Raw genomic sequence first — 20133 nt, 5'->3', positions numbered from 1 at the left:
GAAAATAATTTGGGTCAAACTTACATTGAGAATTAGGGAAAAGAGTGCATTTGAGCACAGGCATTTATTTTCAGAACCAGAACTGAACTCAATGGTTCTTCCACTTCATAATTTCAGGACAAGTGACTTGACTGACATCTCTTGCTTTCATGAGAATAGGTAAAATGATTCATAATATAAACCTCAATGAAATGGAGCTTCTCTCTAACTTGGGTTTTCCTTCTTTCCCAACTCTTTCCTGAACAGAGTGATGGTCAAGCAGCTTTCTTCCACCTGATATACTTCAGCTGCCTCCTGAAATGGACTTTCGAAAAACTGTAGTCACATATACCTCCAGGGTACCAAGTTGGGGGATGTAGGTTTATAATTTCCTATTTAATACACTCCTTTCTTTGGGGTCTTTGGTGCTCCCTAGCCTTGCTTTGATATCTTGCAGATATCTCCTTACCCAACTAGGTAACAGTCATCAGTAAACAACAGCCCAATCAAGGAACTACCAACTCAGATATACAAATAACAACATCCTAATCAAGGAACCAAACCACCAAGACCACCTCCCACCAAAATTGACCTTTGTAGATAAAGAGAGAAAATCCCACTACCTTCAAGCAGTGATGAAGTTACCTAGTTTTGTAATGAAATGTCTGCAAGAAAACAACCAAGCTCAGAGAGCGCCAAGTTCAGCCCTGAGCTACATATGTTCTCTTTTATTGGCAGTTCCCTCAACAACCTTTCTTGCTTCCCATCTCTTTCTCTTAACCTCCCCAGGCTAATACTGAGTTGAGTTGAGTTGAGTTGAGTTGAGTTTGTCATTGCACCTCGTACAACGAAATCAAACACCATCTTCAGTGCACATCATGACCATGAAAATAAACACAAACATGCATCCTCCACACTCCACTTCCAGATCCGGGCTGCAAAAATTCCGATGCCCACCAGAGGACAGAAATAAAGAGACACAAAGGCGTCCCGATATGGCAGAAGGGCTGCTGTGATTTTAAAAGCGCCCCTCCTCCTCTTCCCCTCCCTCCCTCCCTCCCTCCTTTAAGGTGACTAACGCAGTGCCTGTCGCCGGGTGTGAGACGCGAGGGGGGGTCCTCGGCGAGCCGGCTGTCCTCGTGGTTGCCTCTGCCATTCTAGCCAGGGGCTTCCGGTTCCGGTGAGTCAGTGCGTGACTTGAGTGTTTGACTTGAGAGCCCTGAGAGCGATTCCGGGCTGGGCGAGACCGGACCATGGCGGACGGGGACGCGGAGCGGGCCGATGGCCGCATCGTAAAAATGGAGGTGGATTACAGCGCCACGGTAGACCAGCGCCTGCCCGAGTGCGAGCAGATGGCCCGGGTAAGCGAGCAAAGGCCCCGCCGAGGGCTGAGTCATGGCGCGGCCCGACTTTAGGCCGCATCGGCCCTTCGCTTGGGAGCCGCTGCTCTCCCGGTGGGATTGAGCGGGGCGGGCGCGGGGGGGAAGGATCGCCTCTCCGGACTGACCCTGGCCGGGGACTCTGGCAAGGCAGATGGCGGAGGGGGGTGGAGAAGAGCGGAGAAGGGGGCCCTTTCGGCTCCGCAAACCGCGTTGCCCGGCGTGGGAAAGCCAAGGAGTTGCCGCCAATGGGCATCTGGGTGGCCGAGATGGGAGAAACGGGGCGAGATGCTGCTGCTGCTGCTGCTCTCTTTCCCCCCGGGAAGGGCCGATCGCGCGTGGGGTAGGCAAAGCGCGGGTCGCTCCCGTGGTTCTATAATTCAGGAGGGGTAGAAACCGGGACGGACCTTTCCCCCCAGTGCGTTGTTTTTCGGAGGAACGAGGCCTCCGGAATTAAATAAAAATGTAAATATTAAATAGGGGAAAAAAATTAAGACATTTTCTTTATTGTAATATATGAGGGCGGCTCGTCCCGAGAGGTAAGAAAGTGTCTTGCTTGCATTGGAGGAAAAGAGGCAGTTATGGGGTGTTTTGTTTTTTTGAGGTTTGTAGAAGTAAGGTTGACATTTTCCCCTGTGTTTTAACTGGAGCTTTAAATTTAGTGGGTTTCTTCCTCAGTATAAATCGGTGCTGCTGCTGCTGCTGCTTCGGGACTTTTTAGTTTTATTGATTAATCTTATTTAGAAACCGCCCGTCTCTCTCACAGGGGAACCCTTTGGCTTCCTTTGAACTCCTGTCAGATTTACAAGAACATTGGTGGCGTATGTTGAAGTAATATTAAAAGATTTGCATGGATATTGTACTATACTGCAAATCATGGATATCCTATGAATTGTACGGTTTCATTTGTTTCTTGTGTACATGGCATCGCTGCTTAGCATAGTTTTCATTTGCTGTGTGTTGTTAATGCACATACCGCCCCCCCCCCAAAGGTGGATTGGATACTTAAGTATGGATTTTTTCACATTGTTTTTAGAATTGGGTTCTCCTGATGCTAACCTGGGATTACTTCCTAGAGAAGTAATAGCTTATTAAAAGATGTAAATCCATGGGGAAAAGAATCTATCCAGGGTGCTAATTATCTTGAATTTAGAAAATAATACAAAAGTGCCCATCATTATCCAGACCAAATGGTGATGGTGAAGAACTGTTGCTCTCTGACTTATTGATTACATGTTGTCCTGTTAAGGTTGTGTACACATGACTTGTTGAACTCCAAATTATCAAACTGGATTTTCATTTAGTTTGTTGGATTAACTCAGTGTTGTGATGCATTTATGGTTAAGCATACTGTATGGATTTAAATTAAGTGGTAAAGTCTCCCTTCTAAAATATTGATCTTAATTTCTGATTATTTCAAGAATGCATCCATATCTGTTTCTTGGCAATAATACAGAAATAGTTAGGTTCTGCCCATTTTTTTCTTTAAAATATTCCTTCTGGAATTTTCTTGAATAGTAACCTGGTTATATCTGGTCAGCTAAGGTTGACTAAGTGCAGTCACCTGCTTTATATTGGAGTAAACCAGGATTAAATTGTACATGGAAAATGTGTAATGTTAAATACAATCTAAAACATTGAAAAGAGAGTTTTATGCAAGAGAATGGTAAAAATTATCTGGTTAAAGAAGTTACTGCACATAGATGGAACTAACTAACTTCCATCCATTTATATAGCTGTCTAATTCACCAGTCAAGTTACTCCATATTGTTGCTATGATTAAATTATTGGAAGAAGATCTATCTCTCCTGATTTGGAAAGAACTATGCAGGAATGTTGTCCTTTAACCCTACTGTCTTTTGTCGTGATGGGCTTGATTGTAATACATTTTTGAATTTGTTTCTTTGTTTAAACATTTTCCCTAGCTTGTTTTTTTTTTTTTTTGCAATAGCAAGGGATTTTTCACTTTGGCAATATAAGTACATATAATTAGATGCAATAATTTAATTGGAAGAGAATAGCTAATATAGAGTATTATGTTTAGCAGAACAGAAATATGTTTGCTGTTTACTTGAGAGAAGAAGCAACTTGCATCTGGCAAAATGAGGTGCATGCTGTAATTTCCCTTTTGGCATCTGAATGAATACCTTATAGATTTGATCTTGATAAATATTAGATAAATAATATTTGAAGACAGCTTTAATAGCATCCTCTTCCTTTGAAATTGAGTATAAAATTAAGGAAACACATTCTAAATTCAGGAAACTTACAGGTATAGTTTAACTCTCACTTTTTAAAATGGCTATATATTTTCTTGGTAATACTGGGTAGCTTATTTCAGGAATCCCCAACCCCTGGGCCACGACCTACTGCCAGACTCTGGCCTGTTTGGAACAGGGCTGCATGAGAGGTCGGTTGGTGCATGCACGCAGCTCAACTTGTGCGAGTGGTGGGCCAGCCCACATACACCTGCAGAGCTTGAATTGTGGGAGTGGTGGATTGGATCATGTGATCACCTTTTGTGACCTGCTGACAAGCAAAGTCAATGGGGAAGACAGATTCACTTAATAACTATTACTAGCTTAACAACTGCAGTGATTCACTTAACAACTGGGGGAAGAAAGGTCATAAAATGGGGCAAACCCACTTAACAAATGTCTTCCTTAGCCACAGAAATTTTGGGCTCAATTATGTTTCATAAGTCGAGGACTACCTTTACAAAGTGGTTGTAATTTAAAGAGTGAAACTTTGCTTTTCAATCCACCTGCAAAAGAAGCACAGGAAGTTAGACTGAAGATTGATAGGTTGATAGATTGATTCATAGTCTTATTCCTGGTGTAGTTAATATTGACATAAGTGTAGTTGAAATCAACCCGATAAGTGATTCTGTATTTCTGTTTTAAATTTAATTGCTTTCCATGCAGCTTGGTTACATTTAATACAAGCTTTCCTATTTTAAATTAAACAAGTAACATCTTCCAGCAAGCAGTATTGTTTAGCCATGTTTTACTGAAGAAACCACCATTTCCTAGGTTATGTGATCTAATCAATCATGGTTTACAAAGTAGTCTTGCTGGATTCCCATAAACAAGCAAGATATATTTTGGCTTTGAAACTATAGTTTTCTAACTTATAATAACTCCTAACTCTGCGTCACTCTGACAGCGAGATGGGTGGTACTTAAATATGGTTAAATAAATAACACATTTTCATCCATCTTTGTGATATGTTGTATTTACTGATATATAACTTGCAATTTAGTTAATTTAGAAGTACTTTTTTCATTTTGTTTTAAGTACCATATTTCTGTTTTAGGATGGAAGGCTTCAGGAAGCTATTGAAACATTGCTGTCACTGGAAAAACAGACTCGAACTGTAAGCATTTTTAAAGTGTACTAGTCATTTCTTCAATTTTTAAATTAGTCATTCATTTTTTTTTATAAATTGCATGTGTCTCTTCTGCAGATATCAAAATAGCAATTGATGTCTTTTTTCCAGCTTTTTTATATGTTCTTACAGACAATGAGATTCTCATTGATTTTAGAAAACAGTGAAGGAGAATTAGTTTACAGTATACGAATATGGGAGTTAATGCTTAAATAATAGTAAATTTTCTGACAAAGTAAAATCTCCATTTATAAGCAAGAATAAGATATGGAAAAATTGTAATGTGAATACTAGAATAATGAATTGTTCATTTGTGAATTCTGAGTTACTTTTCCTGTTGTGATCAGAAATATATTTATTTTCATAAATAGTGAAGTTTTTAATTTTCTAGAGGAACTTTTGCAAATATTTTACACTAAAAATGATATATTTTATCTCCCATTCTTTTTTTAGGCTTCTGATATGGTTTCCACATCTCGCATCTTGGTTGCTGTAGTAAAAATGTGTTATGATGCTAAAGACTGGAATGCTCTTAATGAAAATATTTTCCTTCTTTCGAAAAGGAGGAGTCAGTTAAAACAGGTGAGTTTACTGAGGGAAAAGGGGGAAGTTTAAAAGGGTTTCTCCTGTTTTTCCATTCTTGTTGTAAGATATTGTCCATCTGTTCCTGCCCCCCAAAAAAAAAAAAAAGTTACATGACTACATTTAGGATGCTTGGTAACTGGCTCAACTTTACAATTGGTTGCAGCATCCCACAGTCACATGACTGCACACACACACACACACACACACACACACACATATATATATATATATATATATATATATATATATATATATATATATATATATATATATATATATATATATATATATATATATTTGTTTTCTGAGGTTCTCGCGGGTATTTGTATGTGGATCTTTGGTTATTCGGGTTCTCTCCGCGTAAGATTCAAAGTATCTGAGGCAGCGTTTGGCGAGTCCCACTCGCCATCTTCAGGCTGGTGCTTTCAGCTTAGTGCCAGTGCTTGCACTGGCACTAAGCCAGCACCAGCCTGAAGATGGCGAGTGGGACCTCGCCAAGCTGCCTAGATACTTTGAATCTTACGCGGGAGAGAACCCGAATAACCAAAGATCCATATATATATATATATATATATATTGCTGATTTCTGGCAAAAAAAAATGCCCATCTAGAAGAATGAGTTCTTATTTATGACTGTGGTGTTCACTTAATGACAGCAGTGATTTGCTTCACCACCACCACAAAAAATGCTGTGCATTTGGGTTTGGTCATGTGGGTGCCTCAACTTATGACTGCAATAACTCATGGTTGGAAATCCAGTCTCAGTTGCGGTTATAAATTGAGGACTATCTGTATTTCTTTGATGTGGTCTCCTACAGTACAGCTCGGCAACTATTGGTACATGTTGTAAGTAGACAGATCAAGATTTCATATGTGTAAAAGAGAATTGGATTTAATTGTTTCCTGAATCATATCAGGTCAAATGAAAAGTGTTTCTGTGTTTTGAAGATGGTTTTCTGGCAGTTTAAAATTATTTGCTTCTGTTATTTTAAGATTTCTGTAAGGGATTAAATCCTGATGACTTTTTACCATCTTGTACAGATCAGCTTTTATTGCTTAAACTTCATAGTAGGTTTTGCTTAAAGATTAGATCTGGTGCAAAAGTCCACTTTTTACTTCCTATCTGTTGCGGTTTATGCATAGTGACATAAGTGTGCTTTGTGCAGCATCCCAACTAAATTCCTTTTAGTCTTGTGAAGTAGGCTGGGTTGAGACACAGAGACAATAATTGATTCAGAGATAGCTAAATTAAATTACTTGAGTTTCTAGGTAATTTTGATTGGATAACTTAAAGGTACATAATAAAGAAGTTTTTATGTTGATCATAAATAATTCAAATGGTATAGATTTATATCCAAGCCTCTATTTTTATTGTTTTATAAAAATGGCTGCAACTTGTAATTGGATTTACTGTGGTAGTGACCATGAATAATAACATTGCTTTGACTGAAATGTGATGCTCAACAAATTGACAAGCTGTCTGGGTGGGAGACTTAGTTTATTTATGTTGTTTAAAGTCTTTTGCTCCCTTTCAACTATCACTTGATTGCTTTAAAAAACAAAACAAAAAATGCATAAGAAGCAAATAGTACAAGATATATAGAGTACAAATAGTTCAAAGTCTCAGGCAAAATTAAATTATGTTATTTTTGTTTTTAGTAAAGTTGTACATAATGCTAGTATAGTATGCAAGGAAAAATTAGTGTTGGTTTTAATTTTAAGTTGTAGAAGTCACGATAAGTAAAGAAACAATTCTTTTGAAATCCTAAAGTAGGCAAATGACTTGTTCTTTTCCACATAGTACTGGAGAAGTTTTTTCTTAGCAGCTTTACCTTACTAAAAATAGACAAAAATAACTCCACTATATCCTCTTGCAGGAAGTTTGTTTGTTTTTGCTCCACGAGGTACATATGTGAAAATGAAGGGAAACAATCACTGACAATCTACTTGTTTTGTCCTGTCTCTTCTTTGGATTGCAAACATTTTTAGTTTCCTTTGATATTTTGAAATAAAATTCCATAACAGGCAATATTACTGAAACAAATGAACACATATACTGTTTTTGCAAGTTTATTTCAGTAAATGTAATCTTCCTCATTATTTATGCTAGGCAGTTGCTAAAATGGTCCAACAGTGCTGTACATACGTTGAAGAGATTACAGATTTGTCAATCAAATTGCAATTGATTGACACATTACGTACAGTGACAGAAGGAAAGGTAAGATATTTTGCTTTCCACAATCTGTGGTTTTTTAAAATTTCTTTGTCATATTTATGTAACTGTCAGAGTTTTCTTGGTGCCTTGCAAACTAAATATAGTTATCATGAAACAAGTCGATAAATTCCAGCTTTAATATTTGCTAATGGAAGGTATAAAACAGCATAGAACCAGACACTCCAAGAAGTCAAGAAATACATCTGTGGCTAGGATTTGAAAGAACAGCCTTGAAGGCCTTGGGAAAGATATTCAAATGCCAAGATGTGTTTGTACCTTCAAAGATCAGAATCATACAAGCCATAATATTACCTGTGACACTATGAAAAGTGAATGTTGGACTTGGAGAAAGCAAGGTAGAAAGACCCATTGATGCTTTTGAACTTTGATGTTGGAGAAGATTCATGAGAAGAATGTAGATAACTACCATAGAAAACAAACCAATAGATCATTGAACGCGCCCAGAGTTCTCATTTGAGGTACAAATGATGAGGCTCTAATTAGATCTATTATTGGAAAGCCTAGCTCTCCAAAGGCTGGGAAAGATGGAAAGAAAAGGGTGACCACCAGCAAGGTGGGTAGACTCAGTTATAGTGGTGGTGAGTGCACCATTAGAAGACCTGAAGAACTAGGTTAGGAAGAGATCATCATGGAGAAAATATGTGGGGTTACTAAGATTGACAACAACTTGATGGCATATAATCAGTTAATCTTGATCCATTTATTCTTCTATTTGCCTTGTGATTCGGTCCTCATTCTCTCTATATAAAAGCCATCTATTTTATATTGGTCACTCACATTTGTATTCAATCTGCATATATTGATTTACCCATTCATTCTTGCCCGTCTTTGTTTTATCACCGGAGGTTCTTAAGAAACTTATTCTTGTTTTCATTCAGGGTACTTTTATGTTTCTTTTGACATATTTAGCCCAAATGGCGGAAATATTGATGTCTATTTTTGACAGTATTACTAGCTTAGTACATAAGGAACACTGTGTCTTCTCAGCAAGGCATTCAGCAAAGTCTCTCATAATATCTTCATTAAAGAAATGACAAAATGCAGGTAAGGTAACTGTAAGATGGATTTGTAATTGATTCTCAGCATTTACGAAATGCTGATAATTGGCTTCACATTAGCTTGGAAAGTATTATTGAATAGACAGCAGAGCACAGAATCAGTATACAGATGAAGATATGACAGGAGCTCTGGCTGTCCCTCCTCTGCCACAATTCCAGGATACTTTGGTAACTATATGCCTTCCAAATCTCTCCTCAGTCATGGTATATCTGAAAGATCTATTCATTGTAATAACTTGGCCTTATGACTCATTAGCACATACATACACAGCTCATTAGCACATTAAGCTTTTACTGTATTTTATTTTACTTTGGCTTTTATTTTTTTCTAATTCATTTTTTATTTACATTATAAAATATGAATATGATGCTATAGAATATAGATTATAAGATTTAGATAAATTAAATCTTAACTGAGAAAAAAGTTTTTATCCATTATTTTTAAGATATTAATAAACAGATTGCTTGTATAATTGATTCTAAGTATGACATTGATAAATATGTTTTATATTTGTAAAAATAATAAGGCTTCTTCCACATATACAATACTAGGCTTATGCAGTGATTAATTCTTAATTCTACCTTGCTGTTTTTAGATATATGTTGAAATTGAAAGGGCTCGGCTGACAAATACACTGGCAAAAATAAAAGAGCAAAATGGTGACGTAAAAGAAGCAGCCTCGATTTTGCAGGAACTTCAGGTAATAAAAAATAATAGCTTAGTTTGAGATCAGTGCCCATGTTTCAAATACATTTTTTCAATTTTTAAAAGTTGTTTTGATCAGTTATCTACTAGTCATATAAGAACATTAAATAGTGCAGAGGTTTTAGGGTACTTATCTCTTGTCTTTTAGAAACCTTTTAAATTAAATAAAGCGGTTAAATATATTGCCCACGCAGTATTGTTTACTTGCTTATAATAAGGGTTGCAAAGCTTACCTTTTCCAGCTAGAAGATAACCGCCTTTGTAGGCAATCCCCCAAAGAAAACAATGAAGATTTTTCAGGTGGGGTCTGAAATCCAGTGTGATGCACATCATCTTTTGCAACGAGAGTTTTTCTCTCTCCCTGCCTCCACCCTTTAAGAATAGATTTTTGAGAGATGGAATTACTGAATAATAAATGGAATAAAAATATGTGATAAAATTGCAAATGGGACAGATAAAAGTAATGTGTGTAGAATATAGGAATGAAATAAGAATCTTAGATAATATTGTAAAGTAAGATATGAGAATATTTTAAGAAAAATGAAATAAGTTATCAACTGAAATTGGATAAAATAAGTTTAATGAATTTAATATTTGAGAATATTTAAAAGAAAATAGAATAAGCAGTAATGTGATATGAAATTGAATAAGAACGATGCATATGTAACTATGATCATGTTTGTATTGAAATGTAAAAACCTGGAACCACACTGCTCGCCAAAAGAGATTTTTTTTAAAAAAAATATAAAAACAAAAGAAGAAATTGAATAATGATATTATCATGTATGTTTAAACAATATGGTGATTGGCATTAGAAGAATGTACTGGCATGATGAATAATTAAATAATGAATGATTATAATTTAATACAAATATGTGTATTAACATTAGAATTATATAAGTTTGATGAATGTAAGAGATATGATTAATGTTATTTTTGTTTGCACCAAAATGTATGATGCTTAGGTGCCATACTGTCTATGCATTGATGTATATATATGTAGAATAAAATAAAATAAAATGCTTTAAAAAAAAGAATAGATTTTTGAGGACTTAATCTGTTATTTGTCAAAAAGCTTAAATTTCATTTTGAATTTTACCAAAATTCAAAATAAATGAAGCTTATTCAGCTGGGAATTGAGCAGGCTTTGTCTACAGACTCTTGTCATACTGTAACTGTTTTGATTTGCTGTAGACTTGTAACTACTAAGTGAAGTTTTACGTAAGTTAAAAATTAATGTTTTTGTTAGCTTTGTGTGCAGTTCTTAGAATTTCACATGTCTCAGTCTATAATATTTTAATGCTCTGAACTTTAGGTGGAGACCTATGGATCGATGGAAAAGAAGGAACGTGTGGAATTCATCTTGGAACAGATGAGGCTTTGTCTGGCTGTAAAGGACTACATTCGAACTCAAATTATAAGCAAAAAAATTAACACCAAATTTTTCCAGGAAGAAAATACCGAAGTACGTCTGGTCGTAGAAAACTTTTGATTTGCTGGTTTATGGGGTGTAATTCAGACATCTTAAATAGTCCTCTGCTGGGGAAGTGACAGATGTGTATGCTTAATGTGTCTCTCCTAACCCAATGTTATTTGACGTTTCAGAAACTAAAATTGAAATACTACAATTTAATGATTCAGTTGGATCAGCATGAAGGTTCTTATCTTTCCATTTGTAAACACTATAGAGCTATTTATGATACACCCTGCATCCAGGCTGAAGGTGAAAAATGGCAACAGGTAAAAAGAAGAGGAAAATGGATTATAAGCTGTTAATGTCTGTGTAAGCAAATGCTGCCTTTATGAAGGTACGCATTTAATTTTTAGGGCAATGAAAGTCAAAGTTATCGTTTTCCCATTATCAATATTTTAGAGGGAAAAGTGATTTATATTCCATGTACTTTTCTTGAAATAGCATTTTGTTGTTTCTATAACATCTTCAAAGTTACTTTCTTTATTAAATAAAATGTAGTTAGAGTTCTACATTTTAGAACTCTAAAATGCCCCCCAACCTCTGAGCCACGGCCCACTATCAGGCTGTGGCCTATGCAGAATTGGGCTGCATGAGTGGCTGGTGGGCATTCAGACCACTTCTTGACCAAGGGCTACATGTGCATGCGCCAGCTGACCACTTGTGCAAAGGCTGCATGCGTGTATGCGCACACCCACCACTCGTGGCTCAGTTCCCCTCTCTCCCATCAAGCCGCAAAGGTTGAGGACCACTGGACTTTGTTTTGCAACGTCTTTTTAATCATATGGGTACACTGGAGACCCAGTTATACAGGCCTCTATTGCATTGCCAGAGGAAACACTGAGCAGAGAGCTCATTCTAACCTGACCCTGCTTAAATAACTTAAACAATGCAGATTTTTCCACGTTCTGTTTATGATAACTAGAATTGGGTAGAACCTTTGATGAGTGACCTTCATAAGTGCAGGATTCTCCATGGATGCTCATCTCTCATTCCACCTTGTATACATTTGCTCTGGCCATGTAGTCAAGCTACTGTAGTAGGAATCTAAAACAATCTTGATTCTCATGCATGTAGGGCAGGGATGTCCAACTGGATTTCTTTGAGGGCCGGATCAGCATTGTAATTCTCCTCCATTGGACGGCAGGAATGGGGAGGGGGAGAGATGGGACATTCTGCTGGCCAAAAAGGGCCACATGGAGGCCCCCCAAAGCCCATTTTCGGCCTCCAGCAGCACTCTGCCGGCCAAAAATGGGCTGTGTGCAGCCCGTTTTTGGCTGGCAGAGTGCTGCTGGAGGCCGGGGAGGCACCGTTTTTTGGCCAGTAGAGGCACCGTGGGCTGGTCTTTTGATATTTCCAGACCAGCCCCGCGGGCCAGATTTAAGCACCCTGCAGGTCGGATCCAGCCAACAGACCTTGAGTTTCATACCTCTGATGTAGGGGCATGAAAAGTTAGTAGGTATATGTGATAGTAAAATACTGATAGGAAAGAAGTTAGATTTTAAAACCAAACCCCTCAAATAGTTAAAAATGTTATGTGTGAAAATTCTGAAAGGGCCCAGGCAGAAAAAATTATTTGAAGTGATGTTATCGAAAATTTGCTACTGATCAAAATACATACACATTATTTAAGATGCAGGAAACCAGAGTTCCTATTTGCTTACTTGTCAAAGGTATCTTAGGAATTGAAAACTCCACACAAATTTATGGAACAATGTTCCAAGGTTTTGAAAATGCTTTCAGGTACATATATGGGAATCCCACTAATTCCACTTATATGGGAATCCCACTAATTCCACTTATATCTTCTTTAAAATAAAGAATTTTAGCCTAGCAAGAAAGCTTTAAATTGTTTTCAATGAATTTCTTCATTTTGTATATAGAATTGATGGTTAGTTTGGTTCCTTTCAGCTCTCCAAACTTGTAATTCCGAATTTGATTCCAAACTGGTACATTAAAAAAAATCAGCTTCTTATTCCAAATAAAGTTGTTTATTTTGATATGATCGGTTTCTTTCTCTTTCTCTGAAACAGGCATTGAAGAGTGTTGTGTTGTATGTCATCCTATCCCCTTATGATAATGAACAGTCTGACTTGGTGCACAGAATAAGCAGTGATAAAAAACTAGAAGACATCCCCAAATATAAGTATGTGGCTTCTATTTTTTTTTAAATTTAAGAATACATTTGGGAATGACATCACCACAAATGCTAATTTGCAGAATATGTTTCTTGTAGAATTTCATATAATAATCATAATGTGTCGTTGGTCAGGAGATGGCTAAGATATGTATTGAACATATATGAATTACTCCGTTTATAGAACGTAAAATGATACTTGTGATGTTGGTGTGCATGTAAGTTATCGATTTCTGCTCCCAAGTTTGTATTTGTATATATGTTAAACTGAAAGTCTATTAGTATCCTTGATGCATATTTGTAAAGAATTTTTGGTAAATAGCTGTGTGCATACTGATATGTATAGTGATGCTGGTGTACTCTTTTAAATTAATAGTTTTGTTTCTAATGTATTCATGCAATTGCACATATCTAATAAAGCAAGTAAGGTAGATTAATGCACTGGTAGCACTGGCAGAATTCTTTTAGAAGATGCTGTGTTCTGATGGACATGGAGATGATTTGGCCATTTACAGAGATACTTTCTTTTTTTAAACAGAGATCTTTTAAAACTGTTTACTACGATGGAATTGATGCGCTGGACTAATCTTGTGGAGGATTATGGGAAAGAATTGAGGGAAGGATCCCTCGAAAGTCCTGCAACAGATGTATTTGGCTACACAGAAGAAGGTGAAAAAAGATGGAAAGATTTAAAAAACAGAGTAGTGGAACATGTAAGTCAATTCTGTTTTTTTAGCCCTTCGTCATTAATACCAGTCCTTTTCATTCAAACTTTTGTCAGTGGGACTGACAATGCTTATTGCCAAACTATTTGAGAAGTTATTTTTGACAGATACACATCTTTGTTTTAGTTGGAATATAGGAATATAAATTGAATAGTGTGGCAGTGTTCCATATAAATAAACTTCGATAAAGAGAGGAATATGGAAAAATGTTGTCTTTAAAATGTAATTCACTGCTAATTCCTTCCAGCAACTTGTTTGCTATACATTATAATTGTATCTGAGAATATCTTATGTTTCCTACATAATGAACTGAATAAATTATTTAACTTTTTCTTAATAAGTATTTGAAACACAAGCAAATGCTTGAATCCATTGCAAGATTTCCTTTTATATTTTGGGAAATTATTTCAATTAATACCTAACAAGGGCCTATTCTGATTTTGTTTTCTTTAGAATATTAGAATAATGGCAAAATATTATACCAGAATTACTATGAAGAGAATGGCACAACTTTTGGATTTATCAGTTGATGTAAGTGGTGCTTGAGATTGCTTATGGCTTTCACATGAGAGAAAATGTACGACACGGTTGAAAAAAAGAGCACGGGTAGTATTTTTGGAGCTTTTAAAAACCGATTTCCGTGGTGATGTACATTTAATTTAGTAGTAGAATCAGTAAATCTCATTGAGATTCTGCTCCTGCACATACTACTCTGGACTTATTTATAGGTGAACTTCTATCTGACAAAATTTACATACATTTGTTCCAAATCCTGGAGGGAGGGGGCTGGGTTAGTGTCTGAATTAATGTTGACAATTGCTGACAATTGCTGTGACTAGTCTCTGCAGTTTTGGGAGGGAGATCTTTTAAAAGTGGTTTGCCAATTGATGAAATATACTTTTTATATTTCCTGTGTAAATATAATATTGTAAAAAGTATGCAGAACAGAAAGAAACATTTTTAAGATGTAATTTCTTAGCATTACCAATGATAGGCCAATTAAAAAACTAATTGTAATTGCTAATCCTGTTATCCCCCTTCATCTGGGGATGTTGTCAGTACCTTAAAGTAGGCGCATCCAACACATACCTTCTTTAAAGGGGCCGTAGAAAGAGTGTCCAGTTAGGTAGAGCTTCTTTTAGACTGCTTCAGATGTTTTTATGCAGCAGTATCCAATTCGTTCCCACCTGCCTCCCCATGTTGCCGTTATTCAAATATTTTGGTCTTGCTGCAACCAAACGGCACTTAGCATTCCCAATTTTGGGCCTGGGAAAGATTTTGGAGTTGAAGTGCAATTTTGAGAATGGTCATTGTTCAAGTTTGTAGCTTCTAGGTTAGTCAAAACAGTTGTGGGTATCTGAACTGTTGAAGGCTAGGTTTTTTAATGGGTTCCATACATTTAAATCTTTACCCAAATGAATCGGCTTCTGCTGAGCTGTGCTTTTGCTACCTGAGGTGTTCAGATGGAAGGCTAGGATTGTAGATAATTTTTGTGTTCCTTTTGTAGCCATCATAGTTACATGGAATTCTGGAAGACACTTCCAGAATAGCAATAGCATTTAGACTTATATACCGCTTCATAGTTCTTTACAGCCCTCTCTGAGTGGTTTACAAAATGAGCATATTGCCCCCAACAATCTGAGTCCTCATTTTATGACCTTAGAAGGATGGAAGGTTGAGTCAACCTTGAGCTGCTCAGAATTGAACTCCTGGCAAGTGGGCAGAGTCAGCCTGCAATACTGCATTCCAACCACTACACCCACTAGGACTCTGCTACACATACAGTTTATTAGTTACAGATTTGTGTTGCCTCATGCAAGATTAATTTGACATATTGATCAGCTAATTTATATATTAAGATTGGTTGAATGTGGTTGAATACACGTAATCCTCTACATATGGCTGGTCATTTTAACAGTGGTTGGCAGTCACAACAACCTCAGAACCGGTGCTTCCTAGCTTATAAAATGTCATGCCAGCCTTTACTGGACACATGATTGCATTTCAGATCCTTGGCAGCCTGTTGACATTACTGCCCTGTTGCCAAGTGCCCTGCAATCATGTGATTGCATTTGAAATAATCTCTGCCAGCTTTCCCAGAAAATCATCGGAGAATCCAGCAGAAAATGTTGCAAGCAGAAGGGAAATTGGATTTGAGGTTTGTTTCCCCAGAATGCTAAGGGATTTCCCCTCACCTCCCCGTGTAGGGAGGGAAAATTCTCCCACGTGTAGGGGAATAGACCTCAAATCTAACAAAAAAGATAGCAAGCCTTTCAGAACATGCATCTTTTAGTAAATATCATCTCTACTCTGCTGGAGGGGAACCTGAGTCAGAACATTGGCATTCACTAACATTTTAGTGAATGCCATTGTTACCACCTTCCATAGTGAAAGCCAGCTCTCTGAACCTTCCAGAACAATGGCATTTGCTACCATTTTCATTTCTGGGGAAAGGGCCACCCCACATACACATCCAAGAGGCCTGGGCCTTCTCTGCACCCCACCAGGGAGAACTATCATGAGAATGATAGCAATAGCACTTAGATTTATAATTGTGGCGTTTCTCCCCCCCAAAGTCACTTAAACACAGCTAGGAGATGCAGGATTGCAGCTGAATGATGAGCAAAGTGGCGATGGGGCATCTCGCTTAGCAGCTGCTTCACTCAATTGCGATTCAGGAACCAATTGTGATCATAAGTGAAGGACTACCTGCGCAATCAAAGTTTCAGTGCTGAACCACTTATGCCAGCCAAATATAAACGTTTCTTAAGTACATTTCCTTGGAAGTATGTATGTGCATTTACAGGTAGTCCTTCACTTACAACAGTTCATTTAGGGACCATTCAAATTTACAACAGCACTGAAAAAGGTTGACTTATGACCATTTTTTACAGTTACGACCTAAGTAGCATCTCCATGGTCATGTGATCAAAAATTCAGATGCTTGGCAACTGGTTCATACTTATGACCGTTGATGTGTCCCAGGGTCGTGTGATTTTGACCTTTTGAGACCTTCTGACAAGCAAAGCCAGATTCACTTAACAGTCGGGTAACTGATTTATCAACTTCAGTGATTCACTTAACCATTGTGGCAAGAAAAGTTGTAAAATGGGGCAAAACTCACGTAGCAAATGCTTCACTTAACAATGGAAATTTTGGGCTCATAAGTTGACTAACTGTATACTCATTTCTTCAGAGTTTGGATAACTGTACGTAATACTGTGAAACAATGAAATTTCATTCAAAATAGTTTGTTAGTTTGACTACCTGATTCTCTCATTTATTTGCTTTACAGGAATCTGAAGAATTTTTGTCCAACTTAGTGGTGAATAAGACCATCTTTGCAAAAGTTGATAGGCTGGCAGGAATTATCAACTTTCAGAGACCCAAGGACCCAAATAACTTACTCAATGACTGGTCTCACAAGCTCAATTCGCTGATGGCTCTAGTTAACAAAACTACACACCTCATTGCCAAAGAGGAGATGATACATAACTTGCAATAAGGTGCCTCAGTAGCCTTAATGCTTTAGAGAGGCATTGAATTGGCCATAGAGACTTTATCCCACTGTATATTTTTTCATCTCTCCCTTCCAGATGAAACTTAGAACATAATCACTCTTGAAGAATTGTTGACAATTAAGTTCCTTTGATTATTGATTTGGTTTATAACATTTTTTTTTGCTGCAATTGATGGGGAAAAATAAAATTGTACCGCTTGTGTAATGGAAATGGCCTTTGATTTATCCCAATTCATCCTGGATTTGTCTGATTTGCATATCTTTTTACACTGTTAGATATATGTTGTAATACATTCTTTTATAAAGAAATGTGACAAAGTGTTTATTTAATGTTGATTCTCCTAGACTGAAAGTTCAAGCATGAAACAAGTTAATTTCTCTCCTATGTTAAAGTATGGTAGGTTTATAGCAGATCAAGAATAGCATGGAATTAAGTTGTAGCTGTTTTGTATGTTTTTATACATCGATGCTTTTCACTTACATTTAGCTAGGTACGTTAACACAGTTTCCCAAAAAAGTCTAAAGCATTACTGATACTTCATTATGTCTTGATGAAGGAAATTATCTACGCTGTTTCAAGTAACCTTAAGATCTAAACTGAAAGCAGAATGTAAATAAGTCAAACTGGTTTTCTAACCTTGCATTCAACTGGTAAATAGCCATTTAAGTTTTGGCTCATAAACTTGAAGGTCAAATTTTAAATGTACAGGCCTGCAGAGTGCTAAATGCTGCTATTGATTGGTTGATTAATTATGAGCCATGTTGAGATACTGCCACAGGTTGTTTCCAAATAAACATGTTTTAAAAATGGCACTTAAAACAATACAAAGCGTGCATAGGTAAGTGCCTTGGGTGCATTGAGGTTAATGCTTTGAGCTTGCATTTTTAAAAATTGTATTCCTTTATATATTCACAAATTTTCACAGAGATTGTGATGTGGCATGAAGTAAGGGGTGGGCTCTGCTATTCTAAAGAACAAATCGATCCAACATTGGATCATAGCCTATATAAACAAACAAAAATAGATGTTTATGTTACATGTTTTGTTCCATTTTGCATGGTATGTAAATAGAACAGTTGCTTGTACAGGCAAATTTTGTTCAGGTTCATTCTGAGATTCACTATTCCATATAAGAATTGTTGATAGTTGTATGTGATGTTTTTCTATCAGAAATTTGAAGTGAGTTCACACAGAGCTTTCAGCGATCTCGTGATCAGAGTTTTAAACCCTGGACCTCAGTTAATGGTTTGGTTTAGAGAGAAATGCCTGTAGAAGAGGAGGATGGAAAGTGATATTTCTGAATATTCTCCCCCAACTCCCCTCAGTCTTTGATATAGGGAAGGTCTTTGAGTAGATTAGCAAAAGGCAGTGGATACTTTCCTAGAAGAAGGCAGCCATCCCAATCTTGGCCATGTAAAGTTTAACCTTTAAGTGTTATGTATTGCATGTAATGTCTTATTAATGTAACAAAGGACCAGAAGATGCAATACTTGACCATAAAGTGCTTGTCCAGCATATTATGTGTGGCTATATTGTGCTACCTCATGTCATGATATGAGCCCAGGGAGTATCTAAAACCGTGCTTGATTCTCATTACTATTAAGGTGTGCGACATTGAGAGATTAATTTCTTATCCTTGTTAAAAGGTCAATGTCAACTGAACTCTGTTGCCTTTGCTGCATTGCAAAATTTTGTTCACTGCCTACAAAGATTATAGAAGGTTCCCCACTACCTGATTTTTAGATAACTTCCCCTAGATCAGGAGTGTCAAACTCGAGACCCGCAGGCTGGCCTGGAAATATCAAAGAACTGGCTGTGGCCCATTTTTGGCCTCCCTGATTTCCAGCAGCACTCTGCAAAAACCGGGCAGTGCGGGGGTGCCTCTGTATGGCCCATTTTTTGGTTGGCAGAGTGCTGCTGGAGGCTGAAAATGGGCTGTGCAGGAGCCTCGCAGGGTCTACATGTGGCCCATTTTTGGACGGCAGAGTGCTGCAGGAGACCGTGGAATCCAAAAATGACCTCCCCCAAAACCCCATTTTGGCCAGCAAATTCCTGCAGGAGGTGTCTTTCCCGCCTCCCCCCTGCTTCCCCGTCCCACAGAGGAGAACTACAATGCTGATCTGTCCCTCAAAGAAATCCAGTTTGACATCCCTCCCCTAGATTCTTGTGCCATTGTTCTTTACTTACAACACTTTGAAAAAAAAATCAGTGGCAAAAAAACGAATCGTCTGCCCACTCTTCATTTAGTTCTGTGGATTTGAACAAACGCCAATTGCCCTCTTCTATAACACAATCCTAAATTCTCCTGAGCTTCTATCTACCATAACAATGGTTTTTCCGTGCTCTTTATATGACATTCAACTTACAGGATAAATATATTTTATTTTCCATGTGATTCCTTTTACCTTTTCTAGAGGGGTCTAGGACAACTCGATGCAGCCAACTTACCACATCTAACTCGCTGTGACCAACTTGCAGGACAACTCGCCGTGGCTAACTCACCATGGGACAAGAGTTACACTAATATCAAAGAAATGGTGAAACATTAAGGAAAAGATGCAAAAGAAGGGACAAAATGAAATGTGAATGACAAAATTATTTTAAATTGTTGAATTGTTCTGCAGCAAGTTGTCCCTCAGTGGGTTGGCTGTGACAAGCTGGCCGTGCCAAGTTGCCCCATTCTGTTCTAGAGATCATTTTAAACACTCACCAGAGATGTGCATTCCACTACGTCATTGCTTAATCAAAGTTTGCTGAATAAACCAAAATGGGCCATGTCTGCACTGTAATTTTAAAATTCTTGTGGCTGGGATCCCAGAACATATCAATTAAACCAACTGCATTATCTATGTGCTGTGTGATCTAGGTGAAAGTTAGCATCCACTCCAGCAAGATACTTTCCTAATTACAAACTTAACAAACTGAAAAAACTCCTGTTTTGAAGCCCCC

General features: G+C 37.4%; 1 protein-coding gene across 2 annotated transcripts; it reads left to right on the top strand.

Moving 5' to 3' along the window:
* The first annotated feature begins 963 nt into the window (after positions 1-963).
* Positions 964-17394, top strand: PSMD12 (proteasome 26S subunit, non-ATPase 12). Of its 2 annotated transcripts, none has more exons than XM_026678775.2 (11): positions 964-1159; positions 4674-4733; positions 5199-5327; positions 7441-7548; positions 9221-9325; positions 10646-10795; positions 10936-11070; positions 12835-12947; positions 13477-13651; positions 14117-14194; positions 16959-17394. In XM_026678775.2, the coding sequence occupies exons 3-11, from the start codon at positions 5208-5210 to the stop codon at positions 17166-17168; spliced, it is 1194 nt and encodes a 397-aa protein (XP_026534560.1). In that variant the 5' UTR covers positions 964-1159; positions 4674-4733; positions 5199-5207; the 3' UTR covers positions 17169-17394. The 2 variants fall into 2 exon arrangements, with proteins under 2 accessions (XP_026534560.1, XP_026534559.1); XM_026678774.2 differs by having other exon boundaries at positions 1153-1340.
* Positions 17395-20133: the final 2739 nt, after the last annotated feature.

Source organism: Notechis scutatus, chromosome 2 (assembly GCF_049901735.1).
Source record: "Notechis scutatus isolate UNSWTSFEM ecotype Mainland chromosome 2, rNotScu1.2, whole genome shotgun sequence".
In the NCBI taxonomy this organism is placed as follows: Eukaryota; Metazoa; Chordata; class Lepidosauria; order Squamata; family Elapidae; genus Notechis; species Notechis scutatus.
This window is presented reverse-complemented; position numbering and strand designations above follow the sequence as displayed.

Coding starts and splice junctions, on each gene's coding strand:
- PSMD12 (XM_026678774.2), top strand. CDS start 1,233: ATGGCGGACGGGGACGCGGAGCGGGCCGATGGCCGCATCGTAAAAATG. Junction 7,549..9,220: donor GTACAGTGACAGAAGGAAAG/GTAAGATATTTT, acceptor TGCTGTTTTTAG/ATATATGTTGAAATTGAAAG. Junction 11,071..12,834: donor AAGGTGAAAAATGGCAACAG/GTAAAAAGAAGA, acceptor TCTCTGAAACAG/GCATTGAAGAGTGTTGTGTT.